The 18,937-nt window shown below is 38.1% G+C and overlaps 1 protein-coding gene across 1 annotated transcript in view; it reads left to right on the plus strand.

Moving 5' to 3' along the window:
* bbs1 (Bardet-Biedl syndrome 1) overlaps nt 1–18,937 on the plus strand; it is a 71,201-nt gene that overhangs the window by 35,463 nt on the left and 16,801 nt on the right. Inside the window, exons 8-13 of the mRNA XM_028803014.2 lie at nt 6,824–6,955; nt 7,541–7,647; nt 7,753–7,873; nt 13,327–13,485; nt 13,757–13,826; nt 18,167–18,325. Coding sequence (XP_028658847.1) covers nt 6,824–6,955; nt 7,541–7,647; nt 7,753–7,873; nt 13,327–13,485; nt 13,757–13,826; nt 18,167–18,325 — 748 coding nt within the window. The remainder of the gene's footprint in view (nt 1–6,823; nt 6,956–7,540; nt 7,648–7,752; nt 7,874–13,326; nt 13,486–13,756; nt 13,827–18,166; nt 18,326–18,937) is intronic.

The raw sequence follows: 18,937 nt of genomic DNA on the forward strand, positions 1-18,937 counted from the left end.
TACTCAGGTTATCTTTTATATTATACTAAATTTGTTCAGAAATAAGAAGCAATTAAGTGTTATGAATAAGCAAAAATAGAGAAAATCAGGAAGGGGTAAATACCTTTCACAGCACTGTATGCACAGTATATTCATCTGGTTTGCTGGTTTCTTGTGGATGTGTGATGACAGAAGCATTACATTGTTAATGTCATCAATCAGGATTGCCAAATGCTGCATTTAATTGTCTTCCTCTGCTCTGCTGAATTTTATTCCATTATGGGAATGGGTTAAAGAGGGAAGTAGTTTGGTTGGGTGCCAGACCTGAGCAGGCTTTAAGAGATTATAATTCTGAGACTGCCAATCTCTGTGCTGCTATATGCCAGTGTATTGTTTTCCTGTTGTTTAAGACTTCCTTTTTCTTATTGAGTAAGGCTAAGCTTAATATAATTTCATGGAGAGAATGGCCATCAAGTTCATTACCGGCACTCAAACATGCTGGATCTTATTAAACCCTATCCTCCAAGGTAGTAGCTTAATAACAATAAACTTTTTTGTATAAAGTTAGCAGTTAGTCAGACTACATGTGTTCCTGGTGTTTAGTCTAGACACTCTAAACAGTTGCATAAAATATATTTGGGAGGCGTGATTCAGAATTTTACTATAACTTTCTCCTCATATCTTGCAAGCTCCAAATTACACAGAATAGCAGACCTTGTATCTCAGCTGTAATCTCTGGAAAGGGAGTGCCCCCATGTGGACAATAAAGAGTATGTACTCCTAGTTGCCAATATCTGTATTTTAAAGATCAAAATTTCAAATTCACCATACTAGAACCTGGTTTTCATGTATCTGGGGCAAAGTCAACCATCCTACTTATGTTCAGAAAGAATAACTCCTTTGCAACTATCTCCACTATCCACACTACATCTGACTTTTTTTAAATGTACTGAGTCCTCCAGTGCCACTCATTCTGATTTCAGAAAATTTTCTGATAACCTTTCCTCCCACTTCACAGAGGAAGATGCTTTTTCTTTACATGGCCCCTTCTCTTCATCTTAACTTAAGGAGTCTTTAGAGTCTATATGTGTGTTGGGATGATGCCAAGTTTGGATGGACTTCCTCAGATACAACTCACAGTCACTGTCCCATCTTTCACAACTCCATGTACTCAATGTTCAGTTTAAATAATTCATTTTTTTTAGCACTTTCTCCTGAGCATAGGACATGAGGGATTCCGTAACTTCTCCTCTACCTACTCACCCTCTGAATTTTCTTTCTTGCTTCTCCTTACCCAAGAAAAAAAAACTGTCTCCACTCATTTTATTTATTACTTTTAAAACCATCTAACAAATCTCTGTTCTTAATTGTACTTTGGTCCAGAGAACATTTTCTTCTCTTTTGAACACTTCCTCTCTCTCTCTCATGTATTTTTAAAATTTAGACACAATTCAAAAACCCAAGCTAATACAACCAGTTTAAAATTCTTTACAAACTGTACCACCTTCTGCAACAGCCAACTGTATGACCTTTTCCTTGACACATTCTACCATTCATGGCCTACTCATATACCTGGGGCCTCATGCATAATGCCGTGCGTAGAATTGGCACTATAACATGACGTAAGCACAAAAGCGGAAATGTACTTACGCACAAAAAAATCCAGATGCAGGAATCTGTGCGTTCGCCAATTTCCACGTTCTTCCGCTACATAAATCCCGATCAGTGTGAAAAGTAACGTACGTGCACGTGCCTGCTGTCCCGCCCCAACTCCACCCAGAATTACGCCTCTTTGAATATGATTTTGCAAATCAATATAAATAGCCCTTAAGCTTAGCCTTCTTTGAAAAGACAATGGGAAAAGCACGGGGGAAAATATAAGAATTTCAGCAAATACCAAGTGGAGGCAAAGAAAAACTTACTATTTGTTGGTTTAAACAGTGGTATAATCAACAAAAGAAAGTTGATCGAGTAACATAGAGTGTCGGAGAAACTCGAAAGCTCAAGTTCACAAAGTCGCACAGTACCCAAAATAAAAAAGAAGTCACATATCAAAGTCGCCGTGAAAAGGCGAGTTGTAGCCCACCGTCTGAGTGTCATATGAAAGCTTATTAGGGTACAGACAAAAAAATAGGCACACAGTGGGGAAAAAAGCATGATATGTCAACTTTAATCTTGAAATTTCCACTTTAATCACAGTTTGTTTTGCCATTAAAGTAGAACATCATAAACTTCATCTTAAAATCGTTTAATTTACTAGTTTCTCAAATCCCATCGTCACTAAAGTAGCACGTTAAATGCTTTGTTCTGTATTTGATCTTCTATGAGCTCTATGTGTGTGAATCACTACCTGCTTCTTAAACGGGTTTCTCAACTTCTCGTTTCTTCAAAACGTTTATGGAACATTGAAATATCTTCGTAGTACGTGTTTAATTATTCTATCTATCTATCCTACCAGTGTCGCGCCAGCCCAGCAAGAATAAAGCACGAGGTATAGAATAATCCGTGAACTAGCCAGCGCTGCGGCACCGTGTCCACACATGTTTGATTATTAACAATATAGATTATTTAAATGAAGTTAAAGTTTTATCTGTATAATATAATCAACATATCTTGCTGCATTTCATCTTAAAAATGATACCGTCATCATATGTAAATACGCGCTTTATAAAGTGGCGCAGGTTGTGCAATATTATAACTGTTGTGCAAGTTTACAGTGAGGTAATTGTACTTATAAGTACAAACAGTTCTACAAGGAGCACTTGACGGACTGACTGAATGCATTTAAAGTTCTTGGGATGAAACTGTTTCTGAACCGTGAGGTCTGTACAGGAAAGGCTCGGCAGCGTGTGCTTGATGCTGTATCCCGATAATTCTGTTTCCGATCAGCTGCTGCTGTGATTCCAAACTCAGATACAGTGATATAAATACTCCGAGTGGTGCAGTGAGAGTAATATAGAAAAAGATGATCCGCTGTGGCAACCCTTAACAGGAGCAGCTGAAAGAAGAAAAAGAAGGTGCAGTGAGAGTAACAGCGCTAAAGCAGTTATGGTCTTTGGAATACTATGGCTATTTCCTGGACCATTATATTGTTACAGGTTAATTATAATCAGATGCATTACACTAATAAACAATACAGTATGCAGTTAGTTTCAGTGTATTTATAAAGCCACGTCAGGAATGTGGATCTAAGAAAGAAAGGGTAACCATACAGGAACAGTAGCACTGCTTCGACGCTGGGTGCCGACATTCTGCAAAACCGAGCAGAGAACTTGTGTACGACAGGGTATGAGGTACCGTGGAAATGTGCGTGGCTTTACGCCAAGTTAAGGTTTTATACATCGCGATTTGAGCGTGGAAACATTCGCACGTAACATTTTTGTGCATACGCACCGTTTATACATGAGGCCCCTGGTATGTTTCTCTACATATTCAGGTACCACCCTCCTGTTTTTAGTTTTTGGTCTCAACATATGTAATTCTCTGTCTTCATTTCTTTCTGTAAATATTACTCTGTCCTTTATTCCCCCAAACCCTACTTCTCTTTCACCTCTCTTTTTTTACATTTTACAATTCACCAACATAAGCTGTTTTTTCTGAGTACTTTGGCAGCTGAACTACTTCTGGAAGGTTGCAGAGCTCAATAATGTTAACAACTGGGCGATATTCCTGCTGTAATTTAATTTAGTATGAACTGTTTGCAATGTAGATCAATAGAGCATCCAAAAGATTAATTGAAAACTGGACTACATCAACTCCGTTATTCAAATCGTAACTCCCTAGTGCTCCATGGTGCGTCTTTCCTTAACTACTGCAATTTGAATTTTTCATGTTGGTTTGGTTGTGATTCCTTTTTCCTCATTTTCTTCCAGGACTGAGTTGACCTAAAATATGTCCTGTGGTTCAAGTTGGGGTCAGATTGTCACAAATTGATTGTTTTTCATCTTTATGGTTGTATTCCTCCATTTATCTCCTGTTATTGTTTTGCTAGTTAATTCAATAAATAACTAATCACATAAAAGTGCACAAGCTATATGGTTATAGTTCCTTTTAGAAGTAATGATTCTAGCGGAAGTATTTGGAATTAGCTAGAGGGTGAATGATTTAAAACTACTGTGAATAAAGCACTGCTGTCAGTTCTTCTTGAGATAAATACATTAACTAATGTGTGTGCATCTTGTAAAGTTGTAAAACACCATAATTTTAATATATTTTTTATTTGACTTGCATAGTGGAATAATGAAAGAGATGTATATAGTCAAAGGTAACTCTAAATCTTAACATTGATTCAACAAAGCTAATATTCTTGCCATTGTCTTCAGCATACCCATTAACTAATAATAGAATTTTTATTTATTTCTATTTTTAAAGACAAGTAGCTATTGATAATTCAATGTCTTGATTCACCTCTATCTCTCTGGATTGAGAGGTTTCAGATGAAGTGTTCTGATAAGGTAATTCAGTACCTCCCCTGGAGAGTGTACATAGCACAGCCCACTGTGAGAATATTCAGGGGTAGATTCAGCACATGCTGAATGTGTTTTATCTCTACGTTATACATCATTAGGCTTTTTTTTGGATAATGATGTAGCGGAACATCAACTGACTAAAACTGAACATTTAGGTTTTTGAGCCTTATATCTGGAAGGTGCGATGCCATAACTATAATGATCCCAGTAAAGAGACCAAAGGGGCAGTGTTTCTTCCTTTAGAACTTAATGATAAACATCACATTCCTGTACATATTGAGAATTGTTTGATAACTATGAACTGCAAACCACAGACCTGGTTTGACTGTCCAACGTAATTTTAAGCTTTTTTCAAAATAATTGAGTGATCAGTAATGTCAAAAGTTGTTCTTGATTCTAAAGGGTGACAAATGATTTTTTAAAACTTTTATTAGAAGGTATTGGGGTGTTCAGATATTCAAAGCCTTTCAAAAATTGCCATGCTTTTATCAAGGGGGTGTGTATTCCACAAAAATGGACACCACGCCACACCATTGTTTTCCCTCCAGTATTTTGCATTGCTCACACCTGGAAGAAAGGAACCATTATCTAGTAGGGTTTTGACATATTCTAATCCTCTGTAAATCACCGTCTTTTGGACATTAGTTGTTATTTGTCTTTGACAAACAACAATGAGTTTGTTGTTTTGGTATAAATCTTTTCTCACCACAAGTATGTTCTGTTGACTGACTTGCCTTTATACTGTTGTGGATAAGTCATGTCAACTTTCATTTGGCGCTTTCTTCAATTGTTTCAAACCCTGTGTCTGCCGTTTCACAGGTGCTTTTTTCAGTTGTAGTGATCCCTGCTAATACAGGTGGGAAAATGTCGCCATTTAAGATGAAAAACCCAGCAAGTTTCCTCTTTTTTGGTATTTTCATCAGGCACTTGATACCAATACTTTTGCCCATTCTCTCTCTGTCTTTGAATATTACACACATATAATGCATCTGTAAGTGCATATTATTAGCATTGTACCATGTCACTGATTGAGTAATCTGTTTTATGAGAAGAGCAGAAATAATTAATAAAGTGACTTCTCACTACATATGTTTAAATTTTTAAAAGTCGTCATTTGCTTGGAGAATGCAAAACAAAATGGTACTTTTTTCATATTGTTTTTGCATTTTTCATATTGATCTTGGAGATGAGAGCTTTGTCTCCAAGCACTATATAGGATTCTATATTTTGATGATGATTAGTGTTAATCATTGAAATTCAACAAAGCATTTTTACATTGAATATGCTGTGTTTGATGGTGACCTTGTTCATGGAATATTATCCTGTCATCGTGCAAACACTAATTTTTTCCCCAAGCTTCCCATAATGCCCTATGAAAGCAGTGTGATATCACATAGCTATAGCAGTCATGTACAGAACTTTCACACATGCTTGCTGTAAGATCACTGTCCAATCTGCTTTAGACATATTTGCTGTCACAACCCTATCCAGTCAGATTTGCACCCTTATGCTTTTAAATTCAAACAAATTACAATATTTTAATTTAAGGGGTACATTAATTTGTAGTAATGTGAATTTTATGTGTACTGCCACCAGATGTATAACACTGATCCCTGTGCTGCAGCGCTGCATGGCTAATTTGCATGCATAATTAGCCATGTGCTGTCCTTAGAGTCAAAATAAGCTTTAAGGAGCCCTCCTCATCCCCCACCTCGAGTCAGAAAGAAACACTGTGAAATAATAGTAATAATAAAAAATGTATTACTATTTACAAGGTTTGATGGAAGAAAAAAGTATCTACAGAGGTAGATCTGAAACAAAAAAGACATTATAGCTGCGCCTAGAGCCCTGAGTTCAAATGATGGAACAAGCCAATCCCGCGTTGCTGCTTCTTGGCACTACCAGTGTGTGCTTCAAGATTGGAACTTTGTGACAATATATTTGTTAGTTTATGGCCATTTGTTGTACTTTGTTTGTTGTTCTCCTTTCATCTGTGTCTTTTGTTATTTGAGGCACGGTGGCACAGTGACTGCTGCTTCACAGCTTAGATAACATTTGTGGCCTCAATAATTAGTTGGCAGATACTTCCCTAGCCCTGAGAAACACTGAAAAAAAATTACACTATTATAATCCACTCACAACTACTTACGTTCCTCCTTCCCTATTGACTTCAGTACATTTTGCAGTGTTTGATGAAATTGTTGAACATTTCTGTGATTTATCCAGACTAACAACGATGAGAACTAATGATGATTTAGGATGTTACTTTCCATTCTGGAAAGCTAAAGAAATATTTTTAATAATGTAGTTGGTTTGTTTTCTTAAGTGTTGTTTAGTATATCTTAAGCATATTCATATTTCATATTCCTTTTCAGACAGTGATCACTTGCATTGGCACTTTAAAGAAAAACATGGCAGATGAGGATGCAGTCAGCTGTCTAGTGATAGGCACAGAAAATATGGAAATCTATGTTCTTGACCCAGAAGCTTTTACCATTCTGTCTAAGGTATTAAGACAGTGATAATTCCTCAACATCAGTGAAAGAGCTTCTTTATAAGTTGTATATGCCACAGTTTCCTGAAGCACGTTAATGATTATGTATTTATTTTTGAAAATTTAACATTGTAATTTTACTTTAATCCCAGTCATTGAAGGTGAAGACAGTTTTAACCATCTATATAATCATGTTTACGATTCGTATTTAATTAAATAGTAATTTTTTGGTTTCTGATATTTGCCAGAGACTTTTGTTCATAGAGTGAAATCAGTGAATTTTTGAATGCTGCATTGCTGTGTTATTTTGCCAAAAATTGTATCAGCAAAATTTTCCGTTTACAAGTAGAATGTTCCTTCTTTACCACTCTGGTACAGCTTTATTTTGAGAGCAATAATCTTTTAATAACCTGTTGCTCCTTACTTTTACCAAGTTTACAAAGATGCCTGCTCTACATTTTTTTGAGATTGCATTTGCTTTTGTCATATAGATTTACCTAATCTGGCTTGTTATTGAAATAATTTTTTATTGTCTTAATGTAAACTTGATGTAAAATAAAAATGCCCTTTTCCTAAATCTGTTGAATTCCTCCTGTAGATAAGCCTTCCTAGCACTCCTGCATTCATGGACGTGACTGGACAGTTTGATGTTGAATTTAGGATTACTGTAGCCTGTAGAAATGGCAATATTTACATTCTTCGACGGTACGAAATTTTCTAATTGGATTTCTTTGGGTATAGATTTGACACATTATCCTAAGGGCAATCTGTTTTGTCAGTTTTTTAAGCATGCTTTTATCAATTCCACAGTGATTCCAAGAAACCAAAATACTGCATAGAACTGAGCTCCCATGCAGTTGGTCTGGTGAGAGTTAACAAAAACATTGTAGTTGGCTGTACTCAGGAAACTTTGCATGGGTGTACACAAAAGGTAAGGAAAGGTAAAGTATTAAACACAGTATGCATGATTTTATAGATAACATTTTGCATTTCAAACACACATTTTCTCAATGCATTCTGGAACCAAAAATTAAATAAATATTTCTATATTTTAATTAGTTAACCAAATTAGTTAACTCTGTTGCTTTCTTGTTTTCATAATTTTTTAAAATAACATAATGTAAAATTCTCAAACATCTTTAAACAAATTTGGGGTCACAGATCCTATCCCAACAACAGTTGGCTGAGGGAGGGAATTGGAGGGCACACACAGTCACAGAGGACCAATTTGGAACCAGCATTTAATCTAGAATGTACATTTTTGGTCATGTAGGAGGTAAACATTAGTACCTTTAGAAAATACAATCAAACAAGGATAGAACATGCAAACTCCACATCTGAATGATGATCAGGAATGTTATTTAAACCCAAGACGCTCTGAACTTGAGACAGCAGCATTACCTTCTTCCCCTGTGTACCACCCATTAATTATTTAGCATTCAGAGAAAATCATAGTTAAAAGCCCTTTGGCATTAAAAACAAAGGCCACTAAAACATGATGTTTATGTCGAGCAGGATCACCATTTAGGCAGCGTTATTGCCTGAATAAAAACAGTGTGAGCAGGGCAATAGGAAACCACTTCAGTATTCTCCGTGTTCAAGTCATGAAAGTGGGTGCTAAAATATTCAGGAATGACATAAAAACGTAGAATATAAAACAATGTATAGTGCTGCATGTGGCTGTAGAGTTAGTAGGGCCTGCCAGTTCATTTACATGTAAAACTGTTAGGACTGGTGCATGAAATGTTAGAAGATTATGAAGATTATTAACCTGAAAAGTTTTAAAACCTCAAAAGAGGTATTGGGAGAAATAGGTTAAACACACTTGGAATAATCCAGTTAGATGGAAAGGGAATGGAGGAAGTTTAAGTGGTGATTATAAAGTTCTTTACTCAGGATAGTTTGAATCCCAGAGTGGAGTGGCTTTGATACACGACAATATTCCTAGACAGTGTGCCAGAAAAATAGAATATGTTTGTGACACACAGATGATAATTCAACTATAGGCACACTACATATTCATGGTGATAATAGTAGTGTATGTGCTAACAAATAACCATAAATAGGAAGAAGTAGAGGCTATTTATAAACAAATTAAATAAGTAATGAAAAAAGAAAAGAAAATGTGTGCAACTTCCACGCAATGGTTGGAAAAGGAAAAGACTTTAGCTAAATAGGGGAAATTTGGCCTAGGTGGAAAAATGATAGAATAGATATGGTAGAGATTTATAAGAGAAATGGGCTCTGTCTGATGAAGACCTGCACTCAACAAGAAGAAATTTCATACATCAAATCAGTATGAAGAACACCTGTTTTCCTGGTGCTGATGTCAATACAGGAATAGATTGGCAAGATTGAAGACTGTTATTGGTACAGTATATGGGACAGACAGCAGGGGGTAAGACTTGGTGATAACGCAGCAAAACACTTGTATCATTCGAAAAGGAGTTAGGCAAGGTTTTTTCGTCTCATGATGACTGTTAAATGTTTATGTGGAAGCAACTGGATGAAAGACACTAGAGAATAGGATGTAGAAATAGCAGTTGGTGGACACATGATCAAAACTACCAGATTTGCAGAAGGGTAGAGCTGCAAACGGTGTTGGATGCTCTCAGTACCACATTGGAGAAGTTTGTAATGGACAAGTTGGAAAGAACAGACATGATGAATTGCAAGTATTAATGGAAGTGCATTGGAACAAGTATGTTGGTGTAAATTTCTTGGGAACATAATCACAGAAAATGCTTATTCTGAGAATGAAGTGAAATCAAGAAGTGCTATAGCAAACAAAGTAGTAAAAGAGAAGTGCGCCGCACCAGCTTGAAATTAACTGAAAGAATTGATGGTAAAATCATTAGTGTTTTACATTTTGTAGTAAAGACTTGGGTGCTGAGGAAAACATATAATAAATATTTGGAAAAATGAGCTGTAGTTTTGGAGAAGAATGGAGAGAATAAGCTAAACAGAAGGAGTGAATTAGAAGAAACTTAGAAGAGCTGGAAATGAAAGGAGACTAATTAGAATAATTGTAATAAAACCTGGCTGCTAAGAGATATCATTTAAGGGAATAAGTCATGTGGAGGATAGAGAATTGTGCTACTGGACAATTCTGAAGAGATCAAAGCATAGCGGAGTGTAAAAAGAAAGGCCCAAGATATGAAAAGCTGCAGTTGGCATTCCATGACAAGAATTTGCAACAATCAGAAAACTATCGAATGAATAATGAATTAGACATTTGTTTTATCACCAACAAGCTTTTTTAGTATAGGCCATTTTTATACAGATGTGCTGCTCAAAAAAATATAGTTATAATGGCAAAACTTGAAAATATTACCCTAAGTTCTTGTCTATAAGCCGGACTCATGTATTAGCCGGAGACCAAAAATCATACGAATTTTTAAAATAAAATCGTATCATAGATAAGCCGGACTCATGGATAAGCCGAACATACTATAACCTATAACTAATAGAAGGGAGAGAGGTCAGTGGTCTCACTCGCGCCCATTTAATTTCTTTAAGGGGGGAGAGAGTGTGAGATATTGCCGTCTCTCTCACTCCCCGCATGGCGCGGTTGGAGCGGCCGGAGCGCGTTCTTTCTGCTCTGGGCGTCGCCGAGTCAACACGAGGGCGTAGCGGTCATTTAAATTGTGATTTTATATGTAAGCATATTTAAATATATATCGCGGATTTCTGCGGACAATGGGTCTTTTAATTTCTGGTACATGCTTCCTCAGTTGGTTTGCCCAGTTGATTTCATACAAGGGACGCTATTGGCAGATGGCTGAGAAGCTAGATTGCTTACTTTTCTGTCAATCTTGCGCTGACTATCTGTGATCCTGACGTATGGGGATTGAGCAGGGGGGCTGTTTGCACACCTAGACGATACAGACGCTCGTCTAAAAATGCTGAAAGATTATCTTCACGTTGCTATCTTTTGTAAAGCTGATTCCTGAAAAGACATGCTGCACAGTGCTTCGCATACTTAAAAGCTCGAAGGGCACGTATTGATTTTTGACTGAAAAACAAACTCTCCCTCTCCCTCTCTTTGTCTGCTCCTGACGGAGGGGGTGTGAGCTGCCGCCTTCAACAGCTTTGTGCCGCGGTGCTTCGCATACTTAAAAGCCAAACAGACATATTGATTTGTTTCTTCCTTTGAAGAGGAAGATATGTTTGCATTCTTTTAATTGTGAGACTGAACTGTCATCTGTCTTGTCATGGAGCACAGTTTAAACTTTTGAAAGAGACAAATGTTTGTTTGCAGTGTTTGAATAACGTTCCTGTCTCTCTACAACCTCCTGTGTTTCTGCGCAAATCTGTGACCCAAGCATGACAATATAAAAATAACCATATAAACATATGGTTTCTACTTCGCGGATATTCTTATTTCGCGGGTGGCTCTGGAACGCAACCCCCGCGATGGATGTATAAGCCGGACTTATGTATAAGCCGATATTCTATTTTTTCATTTTCACAACTTTTTTCCTTAGATAAGCCGCGGCTTATTGACAAGAACTTAGGGTAACTATGGTCTAATGGCAAAGGGAGGAAAGAGAAAACAAAAACTTCAACCACCACGGATTCTTGAAAAACTTCTAGAAGCTTCAAGGCCAAAAGACAACTCTGAAAAATGTGTTATTAATATTTAGATATTCCTACAAGAATTGTTGCAACAGGTATCTTCTTAGCTGTAGCATCCTTAATACTTTTCAACAATGAAGGAGGTGATGTGACGATGCGGGTTCAGCTCCATGCTCCCTTCTTCTGTTAGGGAGCCCTTGAACCCATCACCGTCGGTAATGTCACCGATGAGCTAGACAGTGAGGCAATAACAATTGAGCAAGGGGATGATGTATAAAGTGCAAAAGTGCTTTTATTAAAAAAACAATCAGTGTTCTCATAAATAGTGCAATGGTGCAATGTCCAATAAACAAATAATCCAATAAAATGGAACGTGGAGGTTAAAAGCAATAGAAAAACTCTTCTAAAAACCATGAGGTAAAATAGCACAGGAAGTAATGTTAAAACCACAAGCCCGGTGTCTTCTGCTTCCATGGCGGCTCCCCTGCTACACCCATCTGGACTGCTCTACAGAAGAGTCGCCTACCTGCAAGATCAGCTGCCTTTCGTTCAGGTCCGGTAGCCCTCCGACCCTTGGCTTCATCGGGCTCCCAACCGGACCAAGACTTGGGTTATTTCCCAGCGGCCAAGGCGATCACGCTGGGGCTACACCAGCCCAAAGCCTCATCAACTCCCGCTGCCTTCTACGGTCAAGTCGATTCCTACACTGGTAACTCCAGCTACTTAGTCGCTCAGCTGGAGCGACCGCTTTCTCAGCCCCACTGAGTGTCAGCCAAACACTCCCCACGTGGGCTCTCTTCCCAGCTGCCTGCTTTCTCTAATACGAGCCTGCTCTCGCTCGCTCGCTCTCCTTCCTCACACCGGCTTTCTCCACCTGCTTCCTGCCTCCTCCTGCAACCTCCGTTTCTTTCCTTTTCTTTTACTTCTTTACTTCTTTTCTCTTCTTTACTAACCGGCTCGCGCTTCTCTTTATATGCGGAGAGGACATAGCAGCTGCAGCCCATTAGCCACAGGAACGATCACGGATGTGGGCAGTCTCTCACCTGTGCACTTAGGTGAGAAACGCCCACACCGCAGATCGCCCTGCAGCTTGCTATAGCCACCACGCCCCCCTCGCTAAGCAGCGAGCACGGCGATTATTTATTTAAATAAAAAACGGCCTTTGATGGGAGAGCTGTGGACCCATAACACCACAGGTGACAGAGTAATTTTTCAGTTGGCAGTAGCGCAGGATGGTAACACAAAATATCTGGAAGAGAGAACCACAAAAGTAGTAATTAGTAACTGGTAAAATTGAATATTGATCTGTAGAATTAGCCTGACACTAATAAAACATGCAAAGCTTAAAAGGTACATCCATCATCCATCGTCCAACCCGCTGAATCCGAACACAGGGTCACGGGGGTCTGCTGGAGCCAATCCCAGCCAACACAGGGCACAAGGCAGGAACCAATCCCAGGCAGGGTGCCAACCCACCGCAGGACACACACAAACACACCCACACACCACACACACTGGGGCCAATTTAGAATCGCCAATCCACCTAACCTGCATGTCTTTGGACTGTGGGAGGAAACCGGAGCGCCCGGAGGAAACCCACGCAGACACGTGGAGAACATGCAAACTCCACGCAGGGAGGACCTAGGAAGCGAACCCAGGTCCCCAGGTCTCCCAACTGCGAGGCAGCAGCGCTACCCCACTGCGCCACCGTGCCGCCTTTAAAAGGTACAATGATGTAGAATTGAATACAAGAAATTTTAAAATATTTATAGTCCCATTAATATATTTAATATTTTCTTTGTTCAGGGTAAGAAACTGTGGACTACATATTTACCGGCCTCTATCGTTACAATGGGACTAATGGATCACAAATCTAGAGGCTTCCAAGCTGTACTTGTTGGGTTGGCAAACAGTGAAGTACACATGTATCGTGACAAAAACTTGGTGAACATTATCAAAACTCAGGTAATTTTACCCTTCAGAGTGCACAAATAATGCAGTGTTGATTGGGGAACTACTTTTGATAGATGTAAATTTGTGGTTGTAACTGTTTAAAGTAGTATGAGATATTAATTTATAACATAGCACCCTTAAACTAAGTTAATCCTTTTCAGGATCATGAGGAGATTCTGGCATCTTTCCCAGCATTAATGGGCACATGAAAGGAAACAGCCCTGGACAGAATGCTATTCCATCACAAAATATTAATTCATAATATTTTTAATTTGTGTTTCAGGATGTGATTACTAGCATTTGCTTTGGCAAATATGGACGTGAAGATGGAAGCCTTATAATGACAACAAAAGGTAATGATCACAGCATAGGCAAGCCATAAGGTCAACGTTGAAGGGAGATTCCAGATTTTTTCCAAGTCCCAATACAGAGTCTTAATTCAGATATCAGAAACAAGCAAAGAAATCACAAACAGAATGAGTAAATCCAAGGAAAAATACTCACAATGACTCCAAAAAACAATTGGGTCCACTGCTAGATTTGTCTTTTGGAAAGACCTGAATAGATAGAGGGAGGACCCAGTAGCAGTGATGTCATGGCAGCCCTGCCTTTTGGGGTTTCCTCCCTTGGAACATACAGAATGGGCCCCACATTAAAGAAACAATAAATGCTGGGGGAAAAAAAAGATAAAAAATGAAAAAACTCACAGAAATAATATAAAAATATGAAAAACAATAGTACAACAGAAAATAAATACAAGCCAGGGGAAACAACCTGACTGCAATACAACTTCAAATTGTGCTAAAATGCATGCAGATTTCAGGTGAGTTTATTCAAAAATATCCATGTTTACAAATCTAGTAAATTAAGCTGACTACTTTGTTTAAGAAAATAATAAATCTGTTTATACAGACAGATTGCTGCAGCAATTATGCCAAATATTCATCATGAAGAACAAGAGCAAAACTGAGAAAGAGAACAACAGTGTGACAGAATTGTGTAATAGATTTGTGGAGTAGCACAAAGTGTTTTTGGGCGTTGGGAGTTCTCAGGTGCACACTCAAGCCCATTATTTAGTAACAAAAAGAAAATTGAACTACCTAGACTTTTTTTTAAAGGAGTCTGTCTTTATAAACTAAGCAGACAGGGAACAAAAACCTTAGCTATAAAACTAGTCAAAAATGTATCGACCATTCTAGATGAACTACATATTTCCTTTGGTAAGATGGGAAACCCCATGAAACACATTATCTTCAACAATGATACATAGAAGCCATTCCTCAGAAAGGACACATAATTGTATATCTGGAATCTTGAAAGAAGGACATGACAAACATTAACACCATGTGCTAAAGGATTCTCTGCTATGGTGAAACAAAAATTTACTTCCTTGGCTTGAGCATTAAGTACAAAACAAACAAACGTTATAACCCTTGATGCACCTTGATTCATGATGGTGAAACATGTTTTATACAAGTAAAATTGCGTTACAACGAACTCCCAGGGACCTAAAACATATTTCGTTGTAGCGAGATTCTGTATTTGTTGCTATAGTGCTTTCTTTAACTTACGCTCATGCGTTTGCAATCATTTCAGTAGCTTCTTTCGAGCTAATTTTAATCTCCTCCTGCCTACAAGTTATGCTGACAAAAATTTTTCTCAGCATTTCTTTGCGATAGTACACTTTCAGGGTGCAAATGATGCCCAAATCCAATGGATGAAGCGTTGCCGTGCAATTGGGTGGGAGGAATTCAACTCGAACATTATCTAAATGTGGAAGCATGTTGTGGGCAGCACAGTTATCAATCAGAAGCCAAATCATCCTTTTTTTCTTCATATTGTGAGGTTTCTGAACTCTTGAGACCACACCACTCCCCACCCAATGGGAACGGCACCCTGAAATGCGTCCTGAAGCGTGATTGCCGCGTCAGTGGAAGCTTGTTTGTCCGTTGCCGGGCAGGGTAACAACAGGGTCATAGCGCTGCAGTGAAGCGACACAGAAGCAAATCATAAAAGATTGGGGTCATGCAATAAGTCCCTGTCTTGCACCCCAAAACACGAGGCTTAGTCTCAGTACTTTAGCAAAACCAGCTTTATTCAGCTTGAAACAGGAACGGTACACTTATTTATTGTAGCGTGATCTGCCACTCTGCTATACACAGACACAGAAGATCAGTGATCAAGTTACCTGTTACCTGCATTTGCAATATTCCTTTCATATCACCCATCAATATCTTTTCTGTTTGCTTTGGTGGAGAGACGCAGCATAGCTGAGAGACGCAGCACAGCTTTGAGCCGGCTGTTGCCCCAGCAACAGATAAACAGTCTTCCATAGACGCGGAGTTTGGACATCGGCGTGCTGTCAAGTTATGGGAGGTGCCAAGAGAGTTTACAAACCTGACATTTTCTTGAATGAGTGCCGCATTAATAGGAATGTTTCTTGAACGCGCATCACTGAACTACATAAAAACTGCTTTTTCAACGTCTTCAAATGCAGCAGTTCACATATGTTTGCAACCCGTGATTTTTCTTGTTTTTTTTTTTTGCTCGATCTTTCAAAAAAGTTAACAGCGTCGATAATGATAGCGAAATTCCGAATTCACTGGCAATGTCTTTTTTCTTTTTGCCACAATCGAGAGCTGCAAAAAATGTAAAGTTTTTTTTTCTAATATGAACTGTTATCGTTTTTTTGTGTCTGCCGTTTCTATAGGAGGGTGACAATGAGTTAAATTCCAATGGATGTTTTTCAAATGTTGACAAGCGATAAGCAAAAGGTATCATTGAAGTCCACAGGAAACAAAACAACAAGGAAAGTTTGAAGAAAGAAAAAAATTTATAGTGTTTCTATTTGGGGGATTGTTGTGCGGGCGGCATGGTGGCGCAGTGGGTAGCGCTGCTGCCTCACAGTTGGGAGACCTGGGGGCCTGGGTTCGCTTCCCGGGTCCTCCCTGTGTGGAGTTTGCATGTTCTCCCCGTGTCTGGGTTTCCTCCCACAGTCCAAAGACATGCAGGTTAGGTGGATTGGCGATTATAAATTGGCCCCAGTGTGTGCTTGGTGTGTGGGTGTGTTTGTGTGTGTCCTGCGGTGGGTTGGCACCCTGCCCGGGATTGGTTCCTGCCTTGTGCCCCGTGTTGGCTGGGATTGGCTCCAGCAGACCCCCGTGACCCTGTGTTCGGATTCAGCGGGTTGGAAAATGGATGGATGGATGGATTGTTGTGCACAACTGAGCTGCGGCCACAGCACTAACTGCTCTGTGGATGATTCATTCAGGCATTTCAAGGTCTTTTGGACACTTTGTTGTAATGAAAGTATCTGCTGAATGTACTTTGTAGTAACGAGATTTCTATAGACTCGCATCATATGGGGAAGCTGTCGGGACCATAAAAACACTTCGTTGTAATGAAAATTCCATTGTAAAGATATTCGTTGTAACGGAATTTTACCTGTAGTTGCTTTTCAGCTGCAGAGCTTGTGGCTTTTGTCAGGACAAAGGGTACAATTAACCTTGACTCTTTTCTCTTTTTGTGAATACAGATATTAAGGTTTATGTCCACATATTTAAAAATGTTTTCTAGTAATTAGATTTTTTTTCCTGTTTGACATATTTAGTGGTGGATCATCTAAACGTGACATGTTCCTAGCACTTAAAATGTATTTGTACCTCAGCAGGTATTCCAGTTGTAATCCTTGTACTGTATTTGTGTGGAGTGTAGAGCAGTATCATATATCTTTGGAGTGGGTAGAGCACATGTTGATTGATTTTTACTGTAATCTTTTAATTATTTTGCTTTTACTGAGTCACTGATAGTCTGCAAAACATGAATTGATGGTTTATGTAATGAGTTACAAAAGGTGGGCAAACATAGTTTCCCCCAATTTATAATGTAAATGCAGCATATATAAGGGGGTTCATTTGTTGGTAAACTGTTTAATGTATCTTCTTTGATAATTAGAACAGCCACACTCCCCAGGAAAAGCAACTGGGAAGATGAAATTAAATGAAATGAGATGATTAGAACATTCCAAACTCTTTTCAGTGTCTTGTACTTGTACCTGCATTGGCAATTTTGTCTTCCAATAAAAATATTACATATATTGTGGTAGTCCCTACCCACTTGCAAGTTATCCGTCAATCCATGCATTTTCCTAATTGCATATCCAGTTAAAATGGCAAGGAGTCTGTGACTGTTTTGGCATCATCAAGTGAAGATGGGAACCAGTCCTGGACATGTCACCAAACACATCACAGATCACATTTGCAGCATCTATATATTTAAAAAAAAATGTTTTTATCTTCTGTCACTTATTTTTCACTATTCACCATAGATGGGAATTCAGTGAATGTGTAATACAGCTTTATGGTTTAGCAAACTCTTCTACTCAAAACAGAAGTCACTTTTGTATGATTTGTGAAGTGATCTAAAGCCGATTACTAATGCTGCATGCATCAACCCCATATCAGATCTCTGCCTTGCTCTTTCTCAAAGCCTTTTTTTCTCTGATAAAAGAATTCTATTATTTTGCACCACATTGAAAAAGTAAAGCTATGAAAATGAAGCTAATATTATTATTATTATTATTACTATTGCCACTACTATCTGTGCTATCCTGAACTCAATGAATGGATAGATATTGACATTTAATCTTGTAAATAATTACTAGAACTAGAATTTTTTTTGTTTTATTGTCTAGGAGGTGGCCTTATCATTAAAATCTTGAAAAGAACAGCAGTTTTTGATGAAAAAGACACAACTCCTGGGCCTCCAGTTGCTCAGAGTGTTAAGCTGAATGTTCCAAAGAAGACCAAACTATATGTGGATCAAACAATGAGGGAGCGAGAGAATGCAGTAGGTATGTTACAAAAATGTTTCAAGTTATTTGGACAAACCAGCATAATTTACTGTTTAAACCATCAAATATTAAAAGTTTAATGTTGTCACACCTTCAATAAATTAGGTAAAATTTCAAGAACATGTGGAAAATGCTGCAGCCTCTACCTGTGAGAATCTATTTGTGATTCCACCATTGACTGCACATTTGAGGTTATTTCCTCCTGATTATATAAGAAAGTAGTAATGTAGGGCTACTTTAAAATGTTTTAACATGTTTATTAAAAATGTACATATCTATAAGGAATACTTTATTAGGATGTCTCTTGTTGTTTGTATTTGTTCTGATGTACAGTACAATTAATAAGTTATCTATGTTGGCCCATTTTAATTCAACTTTAACTGGAAATTTCAATTTTTTCCTTTCAGAAAGCTAATAGATTTAGATTTGTGTTCATTACCTTTGTTACATCACATTTATAAATGACTCTCAAACAAGTCATGCTCATAGATAACTTGGCTTGATAAACACGAAAAAAATATTTTATAAGAGAAGAAATCATGATCTACTTAGATTATAAATAATAGTAAATATAGTATAAATAATAGTAGTAATAATACAATTTATTATGTT

Source organism: Erpetoichthys calabaricus, chromosome 1 (genome assembly GCF_900747795.2).
Source record: "Erpetoichthys calabaricus chromosome 1, fErpCal1.3, whole genome shotgun sequence".
Classification (NCBI taxonomy): Eukaryota; Metazoa; Chordata; class Cladistia; order Polypteriformes; family Polypteridae; genus Erpetoichthys; species Erpetoichthys calabaricus.